Source organism: Ranitomeya variabilis, chromosome 6, assembly GCF_051348905.1.
Source record: "Ranitomeya variabilis isolate aRanVar5 chromosome 6, aRanVar5.hap1, whole genome shotgun sequence".
Lineage (NCBI taxonomy): Eukaryota > Metazoa > Chordata > Amphibia > Anura > Dendrobatidae > Ranitomeya > Ranitomeya variabilis.
The window spans coordinates 78561773-78581992 of record NC_135237.1 but is presented as its reverse complement, the minus strand read 5'-3'; the positions used below and the strand labels follow the sequence as shown (position 1 = coordinate 78581992).

The 20220-nt window shown below is 43.0% G+C and overlaps 1 protein-coding gene across 4 annotated transcripts in view; it reads right to left on the bottom strand.

The window, feature by feature from the left end:
* Positions 1 to 8623: 8623 nt before the first annotated feature.
* LOC143781825 (mitogen-activated protein kinase kinase kinase 3-like) overlaps positions 8624 to 20220 on the bottom strand; it is a 155156-nt gene continuing 143559 nt past the window's right edge. For 2 of the 4 annotated variants that reach the window (XM_077268699.1, XM_077268697.1), the window contains 4 exons: positions 18817 to 18948; positions 17798 to 17927; positions 15357 to 15534; positions 8624 to 13271 (listed from right to left, as the gene is read on the bottom strand). In XM_077268699.1, coding sequence (XP_077124814.1) covers positions 13043 to 13271; positions 15357 to 15534; positions 17798 to 17927; positions 18817 to 18948 — 669 coding nt within the window. In that variant the 3' untranslated portion in view covers positions 8624 to 13042. The remainder of the gene's footprint in view (positions 13272 to 15356; positions 15535 to 17797; positions 17928 to 18816; positions 18949 to 20220) is intronic. The other 2 variants (XM_077268698.1, XM_077268700.1) reach the window with 1 other exon arrangement.

Below are 20220 nucleotides of genomic sequence, written 5' to 3'. Positions count from 1 at the left end.
CATTATTTTCTGAAGAATGGAATAAAACAGTCTTGATTGAGCTACACTTCATACAGGAGTACAAGTCACCACATATTGGAAACTCTGCCCCTATATCACACCCGAAACCATCAACATAACGAGCTGGAATCACATAAAATTAAAAGGAGCCATGTTTCGGTTGTGCTCGAAAAATATGTTTGAGTCTCCATGGCAGCATGTCTCGTGACTGTTAGGCTAAGTTCACATTAGCGTTCGGGGGCTTTGCGGAGGGCTGTGTACATCCTCTGTTAAGTCCCACCTACTTCTGCATGCGTCCTGCGTACCTATCTTTAACACTGGGTATGCAGGACATGTGGATGTATGGGGATGCGTCAATTTGAGGCACCCACCGTCCACACAAAACGCAACTTGTTGCGTTCCGGTGGGCGAGTCAAAACAATGCATCCCCATACATCCGCATGTCCTGCATACCCAGTGTTAAAGATAGGTACGCAGGACGCATGCAGAAGTATGCGGAAGTAGGTGGGGCTTAACAGAGGATGTACGTAGCCCTCCGCAAAGCCCCTGAACGCTAATGTGAACCCGGCCTTTGACAGCCGCAACACATGTAGGGTTAGCCTGTTTGTTAGGCAGTCCATGCATGTGGATCACCCCCACGCGTAAGGGCAATGGGGTACTCGGTACCGGGTCCCTCTGTCTCGGTCCTGGGGATGAGGATGTCACGGTGGCCCGACCCGGTCCGTGGCCCTTCTGAGGGGCGTCAAATTAAAGGTGTAGTTTGTACGGTGTTCGTGGCGCCACCTGTGATATTCGGTCAGGGTGACCGACGCTGCTGAGGGTCCGCTGGGGTGATGTTATGGCAGCAACATAGTATACCTTCCCACAGGTGAAGTATGTCCCCAGGGCTTCCCAAATGTGTAGATGGTGATGGGGAAGGCGCGGTAATAACGCGGACACAAGGTTGCAGTCTCTTTACCTTTTACTGAAGACTTCAGCGTCCACCGTCCAGAGTACCGTTCACAGGGCAGGCTGAGTCCGGCCGGTCCGAAGGCACATCCAGAGCTCCCCTGTGCAGGTGGAAATCAGTAGCCTTCCTACTAGCGCCTGTGTGTTGTAGTACTTCCCTGCTGAGCACCACGGGATAGTCCTCACAACTTTCGTAGATGTTTCTGAAGTTCTCTCTCTGTCCCCCAGATGGTATGGATAGGACGCACCCGTATGACGGGGTAGGCCTGGAGCTATTTTATAGGGACCCTAGAGACGCACCTCTCCCACAATTTGCCTCCGTTGTCTTCATAGGTGTAAAGGTTGGGCAGCCAACTTGGAATTAACTGTCCTGCCATGTTTCAAAGTAATGCGTAGAGCTAATTACTCCCTCGGTGTTCCGGCCACCGGCTACGCTCCTCAGAAGTATGTTGCCGATCTTAAGGCAGAACTCCTCCTGGTATTATCTCCTTGTGCTGTGATCTCGTTTCTCACTCTCCACAATATACTTCGCTTTGTGTCCCTTCTTAAGATGCTGCCGCAATGAGGTGCAGGCGCAGCTCCGTAACGTTTTATCTTGTGCTCTGTCTCTGTCAGGATCCCACCCCTGACAGGGACCTCTATCTGCAGCTCAGATGTTCCTCCTTCTCCCCCTGTCTGCCTGACAGGTCTTCTCTGGGTCGAACCCAGGTGCTTTCTCACTGACTTCCTATCCAACCCACCAGTTTTACCCGTGTGTGAGGAGTGGCCTAGTACATAGAACCTTTGCTCCCCCTGGTGGACTGGAGTGTGAAGTGTAGTGTGTGACTGTGATACCTGGCAGGGTGAACTCCTTTAGTACCATCAGACGTAACATCACTCCCCCTGGTGGGAGAACGACATTACTGCAACGACCAGGACTCTGGGGCGCTGCACATGTGTTGCAGTTGTCGAACTGGTGCGGGGACTCGAACATAGTATTTGAGCACACCAAAGACACTTGGTTAGCACCCGAGCATGCCCAGGTAACACCTTTTCCAATCACATTCACTTATCACTAATAAAATATGTAATTTTACATAATACTAAATCTTGATTTCACATCTGGAATTCAAACACAGTATTACATCTGGTGATCAGATCTTTCTCCTGTTTGTATAGGCTTCTGACACACAAGGCAATGGTCTGCTTACTAGTCATTACATATACAGTATAAGGGCTCATACTCATTTGCGAGAAATACGCTCGAGTGCAATCCGATAAAAAATCGGATTGCACTCAGACGAATGTTATTCCATGGGTGACATCTCATCTGCAATTTTTTTCTCAGCTGACATCGGAGTGAGAAAAAATCACAGCATGCTGGGATTTGCTGCGTATCTCGGACAAGACTCGCCAATACAAGCAAATGGATGCAAGAAAAAAACGCACAGCACTCGCACCATGAAAGTGCTATCCGTCTTTTACGCACCAGTGTCCTGTGAAAAGCCGGCAATTCATGTCCGGCGTACAGTAAAATCACACTGACAGGTTATAATAGAAAATATAGAATGTATATATATATATATATATATATATATATATATATATATATATATATATATATATATATATATATGTGTGTGTATATATATATGTCAGTAACACACACATATATATATGTCTTTATATTGCACAGAAAGTTAGAAGAAAAGCCGGTAATTCGTCTGCCGGCTTCTGTAAAATCACTGCAGGAACCGACAGGATAGAAGACATGGTTTACATACAGTAAATACATATAGAATAGTTTGATATATAGATGTCAGTGACAAATACAATTAGTAAAGTGTGTGTGCAAATTACTGGACATGTATTTAATTCATAAACGATTATTTATTGGAGAAAAATGGTGTGGGCTCCCACTAATTTTCCAAACCAGTAGAGGGAAAGCCAGCGACTGGGGCAGATGTTTATAGCCTGGGAAGGGGGTAAGCCCAAGGAGCTTCCCAGGCTATTAATATCAGCTCACAGCTGTACACTTAGCCTTTACTGGCTATTAAAAAGGGGTACCCCAAAAAATGATGTGGGGTTCCCCCATAATTATTAACCAGCAAAAGCTATGCAGAAAGATATTAATAGCCTAGGAAGGGACCATGGATAGTGCCCCCCTTCCTGGCCAAAAATATCAGCACTCAGCTGCCCTAGAAAAGGCGCATCTGTAAGATGCACCAATTCTGGCACTTAGCCTCGCTCTTCCCACTTGCCCTGTAGCGGTGGCAAGTGGGGTAATAGTTGTGGGGTTGATGTCACCTTTGTATTGCAAGGTGACAGCAAGAAACTGCCCGTGGCTGCATCAGTGACGTTAGCGCTAGTCACTGATGCTGCCACCGGCAGCTTCTCATTCATTCCCCAGTAGTTTACAGCCGGGGCGGTCGCATTAGCACCGCTCCTGGTTGTAAACTGTACATCTCCTAGATATGGATTACGGCGTGGGACTGAACGCTGGACAGGTATGGGTATATTGTTGGTTTATTATTTTATTTTTATTACAGGAGATCGAGGGTGTTGCATGGATTATCAGAAACAATAAAATGGCCAAACTGTGTTGTGTTTTATTTCATTAAAAGACTTTATTCTGACTGTGTCTTTATTTAACCATTTACCAACTATAGGATTAGTAATGGATAGGTGTCTTATTGACACCTCTCCATCAGTAAGCTGGCTTGATGTCACCTTACAACACAAAGGTGACATCAACACTCCAACTATTACCCCATATGCCACCACTACAGGGCAGTGGGAAAAGAGGCTAAGTGCCAGAATTGGCGCATCTTAGAGATGCGCCTTTTCTGGGGTGGCTGGGGGTAGATGTTTTTAGCCGGGGGGTTCAATAACCATGGTGCCTTCCTAGTCTATTAATATCTGCCCCCATTCACTGGCATTCCCTCTCTGGCGCAGAAAATTGAGCGGGAGCCCACACCATTTTTTCCCAGAAAATAATCTTTTATTAAATACATACATGTCCCCTAATTTGGACACACACTATACTAATTGTATTGATCACACACATCTACTGTATATACCTAACTATTCTGCATGGAAACCATGTCTTCTATCCTGTCAGCTCCTGCATTGATTTTACAGAAGCCGACACATGAATTAACGGCTATTCTTCTATCTATATCTCTATGCAATACAGAGATATATATGTGTGTCACTGACATATATATCTATATATATAATTGTCTAAGGGGTACTTCCGTCTTTCTGTCAGCAACGTCCGTCACGGAAATCCCGCGTCACTGATCGGTCGCGCCAGCTGCCTGTCACGGCTGCCGCGACCAATCAGCGACGGGCAGTCCGATTAATCCCTCCCTACTCCCCCCCGTCAGTGCCCCCTGCGTGCTTCACTGCTGACACATGACCCGCACATGGTGCATGAGGTTATAATGGGGAGGAAGAAGCGAGCGCTCACAATGCGGGACATGGACATACAACTGGGAGATCACAGCGGCCGCCATCATCTGACCTGTGCCCAGGGCTCCGGCACTCCCGTGAGCAGCCACGATGTTCTCCTCCAGCAACGGCCTCCGTGCCGGACTACAGGAAGGGCGGACTATCACCCCGCACGTGAACAGCTCTTCGGAGCCAGCCCATGTGCCGGCACTGTGGAGTCCTGCAGGGTGCCCCGTGTGAGCCACACTCCCGGCCGAGCCCTCGACCTCTCCGTCATCTACACACGTGTCCTGTTATTGTTAGGCGTGGGCCGTGTGCTGCTCCTGCATTGCCAGAGATGGCGCCTCCGCCGCTCTCACCACCGCCCGTACATCTGCTCCTCTCATGGACGGGCCAGGGATGGTCTCCAGAAAGCTGCCATACTACTTGGGCTGTTATATACTACGTGGGCTCTGCTATATACTACGTGGCCTCTGCTATATACTACGTGGGCTCTGCTATATACTACGTGGGCTCTACTATATACTACGTGGCCTCTGCTATATACTATGTGGGCTCTGCTATATACTATGTGGGCTCTGCTATATACTACGTGGCCTCTGCTATATACTACGTGAGCTCTGCTATATACTACCTGGCTGGGCAATATACTATGTGCCCTGTGTTATATACTGCGTGGGCTGTGCTACATACTACGTGGGCTGTGCAATATACTACTATACATATTCTAGAATACCCGATGCGTTAGAATCGGGCCACCATCTAGTATATATACAGTATATATATATATATATATATATATATATATACCTATTCTATGTGTATATATCTATTCTATCTATTCTATTAAAACCTAGTCTATACTGTATGCGGCAGATTATTTGCTAGCTTTCAATCTATCTATCTATCTAATATATATATATATATATATATATATATATATATATTTGGTTTTAAAAGGATGTGTACAGTTGTGTATTGCAATGCGATTTTAAAATTTTAACATGAGCTTTTACATACAGGGAACTGCTGTATATAAAAGCTTATGTTAAAATCTCAGATGTAAATTGAATGCTAGGTGTGAAAATCGCATTGTTCTCACATTGTACTTGCATGACACTCGCATGGCACTCGTCCGTTCTTTCGGTCCGGAAATTGTACCGTTTTTTTCCTCACATATGGGTATGAGCCCTAAGAAGTGATGTTCTTCTGTTTTCTTGTCGTGCAGCGCCCCCTACCAACCTGTATGCAGTTAGCCATGAAGCCACTGGCTAGCTGCTGTTAAATCTGACAGGATGTTAGGTGTAAAACAGAAATGTTGATAAAGCGGTCCCCAACAGAGACGTGGCTGAGAGAACTTCCCCTTTTCCACAATATGTCTGGATTAGTCCCACAGACTGTTATTAAGACATCAAATATAATTTGAACGACCGTTAAGCAAGAAGTTTTGCAGATTATTATTTCATATTATATATAAATATAGTAAATTAATTCACATCAGGGTTTATTCACATGCAGCGTTTTGCTGTGCTTTTTTTTTTTTTTTTTTTTTTACAGATTGTCTTAGATCTCATTCACGTTGTTTCTCTTTTTTTAATTGGGCTACAATGCACTTTTTTTTTTAACAGTCACAGTTTGTTAATACTTTCAGCGCTTTCACTGCATTTTTTCCCCATTTAGATTAATGAGATAGAGCAGTAAAGAAGTGCATGTGTAATGGGGCGTTCAGAGTCGCCGGGGCTCAGGGAGCGCAGCATGGCCCGGCAATGGCTGTTTGCAAACACTATGGAGCCTCGTTCTTTGGAGTCTTTGAATGGAGGATTCAGTGGACTTCCGTGGATTCGCTTGGACAACGTCGAATTAAGTGGACTACATTGAACCTCAGTGGCATTTTTTTTTAATTTAATAAAGTGGTTAACTAGGGAAAGTGCTGGGAGTGTTTATTTGAATATAGTATTTTTTTTTTATTTTTTTTTTACTGGGTTAGTAATGGGGGTGCCTGATAGATACCTCTCCATTACTAACACCAGGGCTTAAAGGGAACCTGTCACCTGAATTTGGCGAGGCAGGTTTGCGGTCATATGGGCGGGGTTTTCGGGTGTTTGATTCACCCTTTCCTTACCCGCTAATACTATGGGCGTGATCAATAGGTTGTCCAGACACTGTGCATCACATTTATCTGTGTGAATAGTGTCTTATGCAAGCCATACCTGTGTGCATTTTTGCTACTAGGCAGCCAACCCCTCTAATGTTTGGGCGAGTGGGTGGTTGCGCTCATCAGTAGCTTGCACCTGTGCTGCTTTAGCATTTATTATCGGGGGCCTGCTGCACCCTGCGAGTGCATTTGTCATCTGACAAAAAAACAGACATGTCTACATGTGGGTCACATGGACATACGATCTGTGTGAAAACACGGACATGCACGCAGCCCCATAGATCATAACAAGTGTGCGTGTGTGTCTCCACACGACGCAAGCAGGAGGGCGGCATCGCAAGAAGATGGGAGGAGCCGGACCAAGATCTGCGATACCTATCGGACCGGACCGCCCCGCAGGTGGGTATAATAAATGTTTATTTTTCTTCTCTTGCAGGTTGGGGGAACATATACATGTAACACCCCAGGTAACCGGTTGTTACAGTGATGTTGCTTTCCTTTCGGGGAGGGTAATATCATGCTCAGAGGCAATGGAGTTCTCTTCACCAGGTAAGGCACCCGCATGCAACACATTCTGAATCCAGGCCGGGGGGGGGGGGGGGGGGGGGGCTCAGGACCCAGGTTCAGGGGAGCTTCCCTCAAATATGGACATATGTCCTGGTCTGGAGGAGGAGTTAGCCAGTCTGATAGAGACACTGAAGGAGACAGAAGTCTGAGAGAGCAGACAGAGAGGCCTGGCAGCCACGAGGGAGCTACAGCCTCTGAAAGGACAGATAACCTGAGGGGTTGTATGTGGTGGAGCTTTAGAGGAAAGGAGCAAAGGAGAGGAACAGGGCTCAGAGGGGAACTGTGACCGGGCACCCTCAGAGCCGAAGCGCAGAACCAGGTACTGGGAGCCCGAGGCCTTAGTGGAACTGTAGGACACTTGGCAGAACAAGAGGGCTGAGAACTTTATGGCATTGGTCAACACCACACCTGAGACGCAGCAGAGCAGCACCTGAGGAGTCCGGGGCATGATGAGTCCCTATAAAAAGGCTCAAGCTGCCCGTCATGCAGGTACCTGTCTCAGGACAGGGGGAATAAAGGACTCTGCAGAAAGCTTCACGCAGCAGGGACTTCATATACAGCAAGCGGTAGTTGGAAAGGCTCATGGACCTCGACTGGAAAAAGGGAATCTTCGATTGCCTCCGAGCCAGCCGGGCCATACCATCGCCCATGCCTGGTGCCCTGGACTGTGGCCTGCTAACTACAGTAAACCAGGTAAAGACTTACCACTTGTGTCCTTTACTCATTTTACCAGCCTACAACATCATCGCCATACACTTCAGGACCTCTGGGGACCCCGCTTTACCTGTGGGAAGCGTTACCATGATTGCTGTGACAACATCCCCCATGCTGCATCTGTCCCACAATTGACCGAACACCACAGGTGGCGTCACGACAGACTTATTTACAATACCCCTTTAAAGTCCGTTCCCCTTTTATTGGACACCCAGCACATAGCACAGGAAGACAATATTTCACCAGCAGGGACCATTTTTTACCCGTCACCATCACTGTCTCCTTCCCTGTTTGATAGAAGATGCTTGAAAAGCCTCCAGCATTTTTTTCATCCAAAAAAAAATGAACTCTAATGGTAAAAGCTGACACTGACCTAACACTGATACACGCTGATCCAAAACAGCGATGGAACTGGGACCATTTTTGCATACGAGAAAAATCACTGCTGTCTGGATGAGCCCTTAGGTCAGGGGTGGAGAACCTTTTTTGAGCCGCGGGCCATTTGGATATTTAGACCATCATTCGGGCGCAGTACAAAAGTATCAACTTGAAAGTTTCTGGGCCCTATGGAACTGCTTCTCTTTGGTGAGGCTGTGATGTTAGGTGGTATGGATGATGTTGCAACTTGTAACTGCTTTTCCAAGTTTGTGTTGGTAGAGAGCACCTTCAACTTTTGTAAAGAACTCACAGCAGGAAGTGGCACCAAACACAGATGTATATTACACTGCAGGACTCATCACAGTGCGAAATCGATCACTGCTCACATTACTTTTATTGAACTCAAGCATTGGGCGGTCTGCAGTATATACATCACAAAGGATACACTTGGACTCTGCTGTATATACGTCACATAGGAGACACTGAGACTCTGCTGTATATACATCACATAGGAGACACGGAGACTCTGCTGTAAATACATCACATAGGAGACACGAAGACTGCTGTATATACATCACAGTCACCAATACTGTCGTATACATCACATAGAAGCACCAAGATTTCTTTATATACATTACAGGAAACATGAGACTATGGCACATACATCACAGGAGACATGGGGCTGGAGCATAGACACCACAGGAGATATGGGTCTGTGGTATAGACACCACAGCAGACAGTTTGGTGCTGCAGTATAGACATTGCAGTCCCCAGGAATCTGTCCCGCGGACCGGAGAAAAGGTCATCGAGGGGCCCTGAGCCTGAGGGCCCCCCCCCTTACATTAGGTGTATGTAAACTAATGTACAGTTGAGGTCATAGATATATAAGAACAGCGGCATGAGACCCATTATCTATAGTAAAGTCTTTCAGGTTTCCATCATGGTGTCCTGTATTTTTCTACATAAAACAGAACATCACGCAGCATTATAATATTCTAGGTTTTCGTCAAAATCTGCCATGTAACCTCCAACGCCGATGTGAGTGGAGCCCAAGCTAAAAGATGAAGTAGAAAATACCCTTCTGTACAAAAGATTTTTATAATATCAAATATGATTGGCCTAAAACCACATTTTATATTATTGTGGTTACAACAATACATACATGTACACCATACATGTGATACTTTGACATGTGCAAGAAACAAGAGAAAATGATTGGCTCCTTGAAGCATTTCTGGGAGAGCTACATCCCTCACAACACTACATTACCTTTATTATGGCAGCACGAGAACACTGAAGGGATATCGCTATACTGAATGATCTTATCGCCTACGGGTTTAATACCTGTACATGATGCATTACATTATGACATTCACGGTGGTCACTAATGTATCCAGGCACACGGTCATTAGTAAATGTACTCAATATGCTGGTACTCTCACAATCATCCAAAGCATTTAAATCAAACTTGTACATTCTCATGAGAAAACCTACAGAATTTAATAAGAGGAGGCAGCAATTTTTTTTCAAGAAAACATGGAAGACAAGGATTCACTATTGCTAGTACAAGAAAAAAAAACACAGATTAAGGCACCAGCGTGGATTCTGTACATTAGCCGGAGAACCACAAATATGTCAGCTGATACAATGGATAACAAATATTCTTTGCTGATAACAAGATCATCTATGAACATGACAATAGTGGCCGCACACTTCCATAATAGATTATTGATGAATCCGGATGATCTGAGTGGTATTTATCTTACGCCGACTAAGGACTACGATGTCCAGACCAACCGCGGGTCTCCTGACCGGAACTCAGCCGTCTCATAGGCATACATGACACTCCAAGCTCAGTGGCCATATCCATCTGAGAACATCCAGCCTGAAGCCTTGCAATGGTGAGGTACTGGTGATCAATTGTTAGGTATCATCTTGGTCTCATGATGTCAACACGTGAACAGAATGAGGAGGACAGTTTAAACCCAATTCTAATTCAACCCTGACACATCAAACACCTGTTGTGAATTTTGACATTAAGCTTCTTGTTAGCGAACAGCACGTTGTGGAAAAAATACTGAAGCATTGAACAGATAGACATGTGCATTCAAAGGTTTAGATACGGTCACATTAAGTTCCCCTGGAAAAGTTAAAGTGCATTTTAGGATCATCCTGAAATTTTACCTGAAAGCCAAATATCCCTAACTTTTTGTGAGTCATGTATTTTGTGTAAAATAAACGTTACAGGAGTGTGGACAGATCCTCTTTAAACAATATTATTCTGTTTGAGGCTTTGATTTGCCCATTTTTCTCCAGTGTTGATATAGTTATTCTTTACCGATTTCATAGGAATCAGTTTTGCTTAGAAAATCTACAAACTTTTATATCAATATGGGGACAGTGAATTCTCAGAGTTATCATCCATTACGGTAGTCATACATCCCTATTTATTTTTTCAGAGCAAAACTATGGGAGGAGGTTGGGTCTCAAACTCTGAACGTTATAATGGGTTATACAATATGGTTATCATTAGGCAGGTTTCACAAATCCTATAAAGCTGGACATTAGGAGACATTAGGAGACCTGCAGCTAGTCCTTGCCTCATGGTCCAAAAATCACAGATGTGTAAAACCGGCCTTATGGATATCCTACATTTGTTATCAGACAAGCTCTTTAAAGACTACACGGAAAGAGTCAAAATTACATTACAATCATTGTGGCATATCCTATTAAATATTTTTTTTCATTTTTATTTTTCTGAAAATACTTACTAGTCCACTTTAACGGTTCAGTATTAAATAGTATCAGGATCTGATATGCAATGAAAAAAATTAAAAAACAATACAGCTTTCCACTCTGAGATTTATGAAAAACATAAACTGTCTTCGACACAAGGTAATGTGAATTTCACGCAGTAAAGCTGTGGTGAGCAACATCAAGCCTTTGATTCTGGTTTCGATAAGAGAAAAATTATTTAGACGGAGCTATTTTGAGCTTTGAGGACATTTTTTCATTTTCGTAGCTGCTTAAATTTTCTAAGAAAGTAGCTATTGGGGCTTGTTTTTATGTGGGATATGTTATATTTTTAATGGTACCATTTAGGGGTGCATATGTCTCGAACGTTTTTTTTGGAGTGTGGGAATAAAAAAAAAAGAAAAAATGAATTTAAGAGATTAAGCTGAGGGTATCGGTGTAATGATTATTGGTCTGGCTCCTGCCGCTGAATCCAGAAATGATTATTAGTATATCCCCTGATGGGCACAGAGGCAGTATCCGCATGATAAGCAAGACAGATGCATCAGTCATTGAACGGAAGAACTTAACGAAGAACTCCAGTCATTACATGTTACATCAGTGAGAACTATAGGACACCAGTGGTAATATTATCAATATTAATAGCAATAATAATACATACTCATCTGCTCTGTGAATCCATCACTGGCCGCTCTGGTGGTCTGCAGTTGGACAGGAAGCAACGAAGTCCCATTTTTGGTCAACAACCCACTGAGGTCCATGTGACCACAGTACAAGAAGTCATCGCTAGCCATCTTGGGCATTGGAGCAGCCAGTGCTGGATGTAAGACTGTTATTGCAGGCGAGTATGGCTCATTTTATTATGAGTATGCTTCATTCTTTGACGTTTGGATTTTTATTTTAGAAGCCAGACAACCCCTTTAAGGGGAAACTGCAAGCATTCTTTCTAATGATCATACCATTACATTATCAGCATATCCAACAGAAAAAGTGCTTGAAAAGGGCTTCAACTGGAAAGCTAAGATATTGCAAGATATCGGTGGGTTCGGACAACAGTAGTCTTAATGTGTGTGGGGTCGTAAAAAATTAACGGCTGAAAGATCTTCAATGCAATTTTATTCCTATGGACAATTATAGACAAATAAAGACCACAAATTTGTGGAAGTGTATCCCTTATTATAATTTGGTGGACATACACATGATATAGAAGTGAGTTGATGGCTGAATAACCATTGAACATACAATCATTCCGCTGATACATCCATTTACATTTTAGACCATATTGGCCATTGCAGTGATATACACTGACCTTACATGTTCACTGGCACCAACCAAGGCAAAGAATGAATGATCTTGGAATGTTTTTAACAGTAAGTTCTTTCTTGAACTAGCTGCTATGGGAACATTTAAATACACCAGACTTCTTTCCAGAGGATGATAGTCTGTTATCAGTGGAAAAGTGTAACATTTTTAACTAGTGAATGATTGATTTGTTTGTAATTGTCCGTTGGGATAAATCTTAGAATGATGTGTATGGTCTTGATTGGCTGCAGGTCTTCTGACCTGAACTCAAAAAGCCTCATGAATGCAGATGAGGCTGGTGAGTTCAGGTTTAGAGACCCACGGCCAGTCCGGAAATCACAGTACATACCCAGACCGGCCGAAGAGAACATACTGGATCTGAAGACTCAACATTGCAGGTTTCAGAAGCTGGCATATAGGTTAGGTTTAGGCCCTGGCTGTTGCTCATCATTGCTCTACAGGCACCAACAGTGTTTCATTATTACAATCAAATACTTTAATTCAAAACATACAATAGTTTGGGACGTAATGGTTCTGGTGAGTCCCGTCCGTCCTCCGGATCTGGGATGTTTCTCAATAGATCTTTTCCTAATTGTTGCAGTATGTAGCTGGTCTACTCCAGTAGTGTTTAAGAAGCCGCAGACAAGTCTAGAAATGAATTTTCCCAGAGCTGATCTGCTTGGCCTCTTGAGGAATGCAAGTAGAAGAGACATGGACGTCTTTCAGGGCTTCTCTGTACATTTCACAATCCTTCATTTCGCTTACATTCTCCACAGTGGTAAGTACAAAAAATTAAATACTATGACTAACAAAAGGATGCCTTAAAAGTTCCTCGGCCGTGGGCCTCCTTTTTTCTTCCACAAATATTTGTTTCATGAAGTCCCTACAAGAGTCTGAAACACTGTCCGGAAGCTTTGGTTTAGTTGGTTGTGTAGCAATTTTGAAAATAGCGGCCATTGCTTCATACTCCGCCCATGGCGGTTTCTCTGTGAGCATTTCCACAACTGTGCAGGCGACACTCCTTTAGGATAGAAAACATAGAAAATAAAGGCATTAGTCTGAAATATTCAAAATGGCTGATCACAGTTTGCAACTAGACTTGTTAGAATAATCTTATTAAAAGGAAATCCTACAACATGACTTTGCTATTTAACTAACTTTATCCAAAGTGATGCAATCACCGCGCTACAAGTAAAGAGTATTGATGAAATCACCTAATATGACAACATCCCAGTAGAGAAAATGCAGGTAGTATAGCACTTGGGTAATGGGTTCCGGTCACACTTATTTGTGCTGTAGGTTTATGAATTATCACACCGTAGGTAAAAAGTTGTGGCACACTCGTATGCAGAGAGGTGAGAGCTAGGGGAGCGTCCTCCTGTGGCTGGGGCCCTCACCGGTGCACAGAGATGCCGTCTGGTGGCGGGCTCCGCCGCCAATGCTGTCCCATCCTTCGAAGCGCTTTGGTTTATTGACCCTATAATGCACCCGTCGTTCAGTTTTCATGACGTCGCGTTACACCACGCCCCTCACTCACTTCGCGGCAGTGGAGCCCGCCACCAGCCGTCATCTCTGTGCACCTGTGAGGGCCCCAGCCATGGAAGGACGCTCCCCTAGCTCTCACCTCTCTGCACACGAGGGTTCTGCAACTTTTGACCTATGGTGTGATCATTCATAAACCTACAGCACAAGTAAGTGTGACTGGAACCCATTACCCAAGTGCTTTACTACTTGTATTTTCACTACTGGGATGTTGTCACAATACTGTTTACTTGTAGCGCAGTGATTGCATCACTTTCAATATTCTGCAAGTTATTTAGACAGGAAGAGGCACAGAACCTGTCACATCACCAGCAGCTTCATCCCCTCCTGACACTTGTGAGCGCCAGTGTGTACTTTTTCCTATTCCCACTGTTAATTTATTTTTTAGGGGGGCAATCACTTTTTCACACAGGGTCCTGTAGGTTTGGATTTCTTTTCCCTTAATAATAAAGACCGTAAAGGGCCACTGTCACCCCCTCCAGCCGTTATAAACTAAAAGAGCCACCTTGTGCAGCAGTGATGCTGCTTTCTAACAAGGTGGCTCTTTTAGTTTTTGGAGCATGTATTCCCAAAATAAATCGTTTTATAAGTTCTTCAAAATACCTGTCTTTGGCCAGGGAGGCAGGTCCTCACCCCCCTGCTTGAAACGCCACACTGCCGTCACTCAAATGTTCAGGGGCGCCGCCCCCTCCGCTCTATTTTCTCATGAAATCCGGCGCCTGCGCTGAATATTGATGTCTGGTGCAGGCGCAGTGAGCTCTGGCCGTCTGACGTCACAGCCATGGCTCGCAGATTGCGCCTGTGCTGTCAGTGCGGCCACCCACCTTGTGAATCCCAGCCCCACAGTGTGTTATGCATTATGCAGAGTGCGGGGCTGGGATTCACAAGCAGGGCGGCTGCACAGGCGCAGTCTGCGAGCCATGGCTGTGACGTCAGATGGCCAGAGCTCACTGCGCCTGCACCAGACAGTACTACACAGCGCAGGCGCCGGATTTAATGCGAAAACAGAGCGGAGGGGGCGGCGCCGGGCGCCCCTGAACATTTGAGTGACGGCAGTTTGGCGTTTCAAGCAGGGGGGTGAGGACCTGCCTCCCTGGCCAAAGACAGGTATTTTGAAGAACTTATAAAACGATTTATTTTGGGAATACATGCACCAAAAACTAAAAGAGCCACCTTGTTATAAAGCAGCATCACTGCTGCACAAGGTGGCTCTTTTAGTTTATAATGGCTGGAGGGGGTGACAGAGGCCCTTTAATGTAAAAACGGCATTTTTTGGTGACTTGTGTTATCTTTGTCTAATATTTACATTTGTTTGGTGATCTGAAACATTTAAGTGTGACAAACATGCAAAAGAGTAGGAAATCAGGAAGGGGCAAATACTTTTTAAGACAACTGTATATATGTTTGTTTTTCTTGTCTCTTTTTTGCCATGTATGGGGTCAGTCTATGTAAATATATGTCAGTTATACATTTCTGCTGTGTGGACACACTGTTCTTACTTATGAGCCCAATTCTCACATTACTTCCATAAATCTCTCATCTGGGATTTATCTGCAATACCTACCACACATCCGCTTTCCTCCCATATCCTTCTCCACTGATCACCTCTGGACTCATCCAGTATGGGGTCCCTGTCACAGATTTAATTCCGGTCCCAGACATACAGATGGTTTGGATGCGTTTGCTGGCCCCAAAGTCACCAAGTTTGACATTCCCAGCTGAGTCTCTTAAAATGTTGGCACCTGCAAACAATGGATAAAACATCTGTATGATAAATGGCTCTGAAGATAATCCAGTCTCTTGCATTGTTATTCCGGAGTACATGCTTTGGAAATGCAGGAAACAACCAGGCAAGATGCCATAGATCAACAGAGCTCAGTGAGCCAGGATTTTATCTCCGGAACTCAGCCTTCCTGTGGTATCTCTCTCTTCTTGTCTGCAACAGCTTCTTGTATCTCATCATATACTGTATTTCCACTCTAACTTCAAACTTATTAACTAATGCTGGTTGTTAATTGCAGATTTACCTTTAATTAATAATAATGCACTAATAATGATTCCATAATATAAAAATTTGGTTTATGTAATGAGAAATAGCAATGCTGATAAAAGTGCAGAACAATGGTGGGGACATCTGTATCCCAGTCTGTTAGGGCCTGTCATTTACAGCAGTCTGTGTATTTAAAAAAGGAGGAATGCTTCAAGGAATTCGAATTCGTAGAGTTTTCCCCCAGAATAGATGTTCCTCCAATTCTGATAAGATACGCAGTAGTGAAAAATTGTGCATTAAATTATTGCTGTATTTATTCATTGATTTCATGTCAATGCTCAACATTAAACATGATTTCATTGATTTCTTCCTAAATTGTGATTAATTTTATAACATTTTAACGAATCAGATATTTGTTTATATGAAGGAAAATAGGAAATTGTAATCTCAGTCATATAGTTAAAGCGGAGCAGTCATTAGGGCAAACATGACCAGTTTTTGTTTTCCTAAAAACTGCCACTTGGTCCCAGAGATATTGACCTATTTATCCAGTGATAATTTTTATGGACCATATCTATGGAACCATATGAGAGATTTTAGAAACACAAAAAAACAAAAACAGGATACTCAGGAGAGCAACGGGAACAAAAGCAGGCCAAATTTGACCCAGTGGCAGATCCTTTTTAAATGGAACCTGTCACCTCAAATTGGCGGGATATTTAAATGAGTTTTTACCGGACCAATGGGCAGCATTTCGTCTTCATTTCTCCACCCTGTCCATCCCTGTTGTCCACAATATGTTAGTGAATTAGAGTATGTGAGCGCCATAGTTGGCGCATGCACAATGCAATCTTCGGAGGCGCACACGCAGTATGCTTTGCCCAACTGTGGGCAAAGCCGAAAAGCATTACTGCACATGTGCCCACGCACTAAGTCCCGGAAGTATTTCGCTGTGCTGCGGGACATAGTGCGCGGGCGCATGCACAGTAATGCTTTTCGGCTTTGCCCGCAGCCGGGCAAAGCATACTGTGCGTGTACCACCGAAGATTGCATTGTGCATGCGCCAACTACGGCGCTCACATACTCTAATTCACTAACATATTGCGGAAAACAGGGACGGACCGGGTGGAGAAATGAAGAGGAAACGCCGCCCATCGGACCGTTAAAAACTCATTTTAATATCCTGCCAATTTGAGGTGACAGGTGCCCTTTAAGGATTACGGAAATCTTTGCATCTTTTCTATCTTTACTGCATTGGAAGTAGGATGAAGAAGAAAAAAATATTCATATAATTGAATCTGATTAAAAAATGTGCTTCTGTAGCTTGCACGCATTACAATACACTGCAAGCTGCCTAATGCCATTCAGTGTCATATCCAGACAAGTGGACTCCCTCGGCTTAGCCCATGCTGTATTCTCCTGAATCTAAGCTTTTATTTAATATGAACATATTGGAGCTTAAATCTTTGTTCAAGAGAAGACAGGAGGGGCTGAAGACTGAGTCGGAGGAAAACATGGCTTTCTTGATTAATACTGAACAGCATCAAGCATCTTTCAAGCTAGAGAAACAATATGGGTAAAAAAAATTAAGTTTAAATATATTGCTGATTTTTTTTCACATAATACAGCAAGTAAAAAAAGATACCAAAGAAGGCTGTAGCTTTTAGGACTGCAAAAAAGCTAGTGAAACTTTTGGAATTACCTAGATTTCCCATTTAATACTAGTAAAATGTGGTTTGATTCTTTTCTAAATCCCAATTATAGATATACATCTAATTAATCTAACAAGTGCAAAGTTATACTGTCCATGTCTTTTACTGGGAACAGTGAGTAAAGTAATAACCCTTGAACTTATTGAAGAGCACAAAGACCAGTGCATCGCAAGCTGTACTCACTACTTTGTGAATATTCTACAATATCCCTGAAGCATTGGACTCCCAGGTCCCTTTTTCCCCGATTACCATCTGTTTACTAGCACATTAAGTGGAATCCAAAATTGTGTGCAAGACACTCACCTTTAATATCTCTATGTACAATCATATTGCTATGTAAGTATGAAACTCCTTGAAGAATCTGTCGTGTATATCGCCGGGTAACATTTTCCGTTAGTGCACCATATGCTTTTAGTTGATCTTTAATAGAACCCTATAGAAGAATAAAATAAGGATAAAATAAGTATCATACAAAAATATGCAATAATCACTAGACTCAAAGAAAAAAAGAACATTTCAGATAGTAACACCATGCTTGTAAAGGATTGTTATCCTATAAAAGACTCTTATTCACGTAATATTGAGCGGCCCTCACAACAATACTACTGTCTATAGCGTCCCCGACTCCCTAATAACCAGATTCCTGGTGGGATCTTCAACATCCAGTTTGTTTTCTTTGGATCTAGTACGGTAATCATTTTTGGAAAATATGTGCCTTTGAAGTTCAGCATGTGACCGACCACATAAGCATATTTCCATTTTCACATGACATAAACCTAATAAGTAAAAAAACATTTTCCAAAACCCCAAAAATGGATGATGCTGCTTAATAAAGTCACTGATATTCTACAGATGGCAATTTATTATTTTTATAGATCGGTTGGTAAAGTAAGCAATTGCACACAATATGCCCCAACTACAGAATCTACAATTAAGGGACCCTTTAATGGCATCTTTTTAGTCTGTGGATCTCTTAGTTGTTTCCTCTAAAATAAGAATCTGAGGTTTACCTATTTACTGGTCGAATGCAGTGTAAAAGGGTCAAATTAGCCCATGAACATACCATAGGGTTCTCTGGTGGGCCAAATTTTTGACAAAAATTTGAGAATAGAACACTACAGTATTTCGAATTGACTTGGGTTATCTAATCACTATAGTAAATTTCTTATAATATGATTAATAATGAGCCGTTTCTTGTTACTGGATCTCCATTAAGGACAAAGTTTACGATGCAAGTAAAAGAGGAGGACTACATATGCCAAAATTGGGACTCTTGAATCATTTCGCCTGTTTGACACTGGAGTGAAGGCTTTCCAACTCACCCCTGGCATGTACTCCACAAATATGGAGAGCTTCTTCTCAGTAGGGTCCCGCAAACAACCATAGTACTGAACTATTCTTTCATGTCTATGAATCTTCAGCAGCTGGATCTCACATTCGAGAGCATTCACCTCCTGCAACCAAAGCAGACATTCTTGTAAAGCTTCCAAATAAAGAGGTTTTCACACGGAGACGAGAAGACAGTGGATACATTTTTCCCAGGACTTTTTTATTGAGATTATATTACACAGTTAAATAAACATTTAATTTTTAGAACAAGGAGTTTAACATTAGACGTAATGTACTTCCAAATAGCCAACAAGTGATTGCCCCCATACACATTAGACTAACATTGGCCGGAACCTCCAACATAGACAGGCTTGCCTGACAGTATAATGTCTATGGGGGTCTCCCAACTCTCCACCGACAGGTGATGTTGGAGAAGAGAAGTATCCAGCATGTCCAATTTCAAAAAATAAGCAGCCAAAGGAGTCTGGAAGCCGCTCTCTTGTAGAGGAAACAGGCATGCTCAGCAATGAGAGCGTGTACGGGGGAGTTGGAGGAGTCAGGCGAGACAGCCGCTAGCCAAACCATTGGCCATACATTATCTAAAGTGTGTGGGGGTCTTTAGACTAAGCTCCTATTACACATTTATACTTTGAAGTTTACCCAATGTATGCCAAAAAAGCGTATTTTTGACATCAATAAAGAACTGGCATAACTTTGTTCTGATGTACAGTAGATACGAACATATTCACCCCCTTTTCATTTTTTGTGTTTTGCTCCCTCACAACCTTGAATTTCACTGTTTTTTGGGTTTTTTTAGGGTTTGCATCAGTTCATGAAAAGAACATGCCTACAACTGTGAACATTTGGCTTTTTTTTGTGAAGCAAACAACAAAAAGGAAACAAAATAACTGAAACCTTCAGTGTGCATACTGTAACTATTCTCTCCTGCCAGAAGCCATTTTTTTCATTTATTAGCTAAACACATGTACAGTAAGCTACACGCACACACTGTACGGATTATATATCTCAATGACATCTATCTTACTGTATGTAACACACATTGCATACGCATGTCTAGGTGAGAAAAAAAATGCATGAACATATCCGGGTGAAGTGTCACTGGATGCGCTGCTAATAATTGAATTACTGTAAATGAATATTTTACTTAGAAACTTTATTTTAACAGATTTACAAATTCAATGCGTTTCGAGGTTAACAAAACTAGGTTTTTGTCCTGATGAAGAGGTCCTGCATTGACCTCGAAACGCATTGACTTTGTAAACCTGTCAAAATAAAGTTTCTAAGGAAAATAATTGTTTAATTCAATTATCAGCAGCGCATCCAGTGACACTTTACCTGGATATGTTCTTTCTCTAAGGGTACCGTTACACTAAACG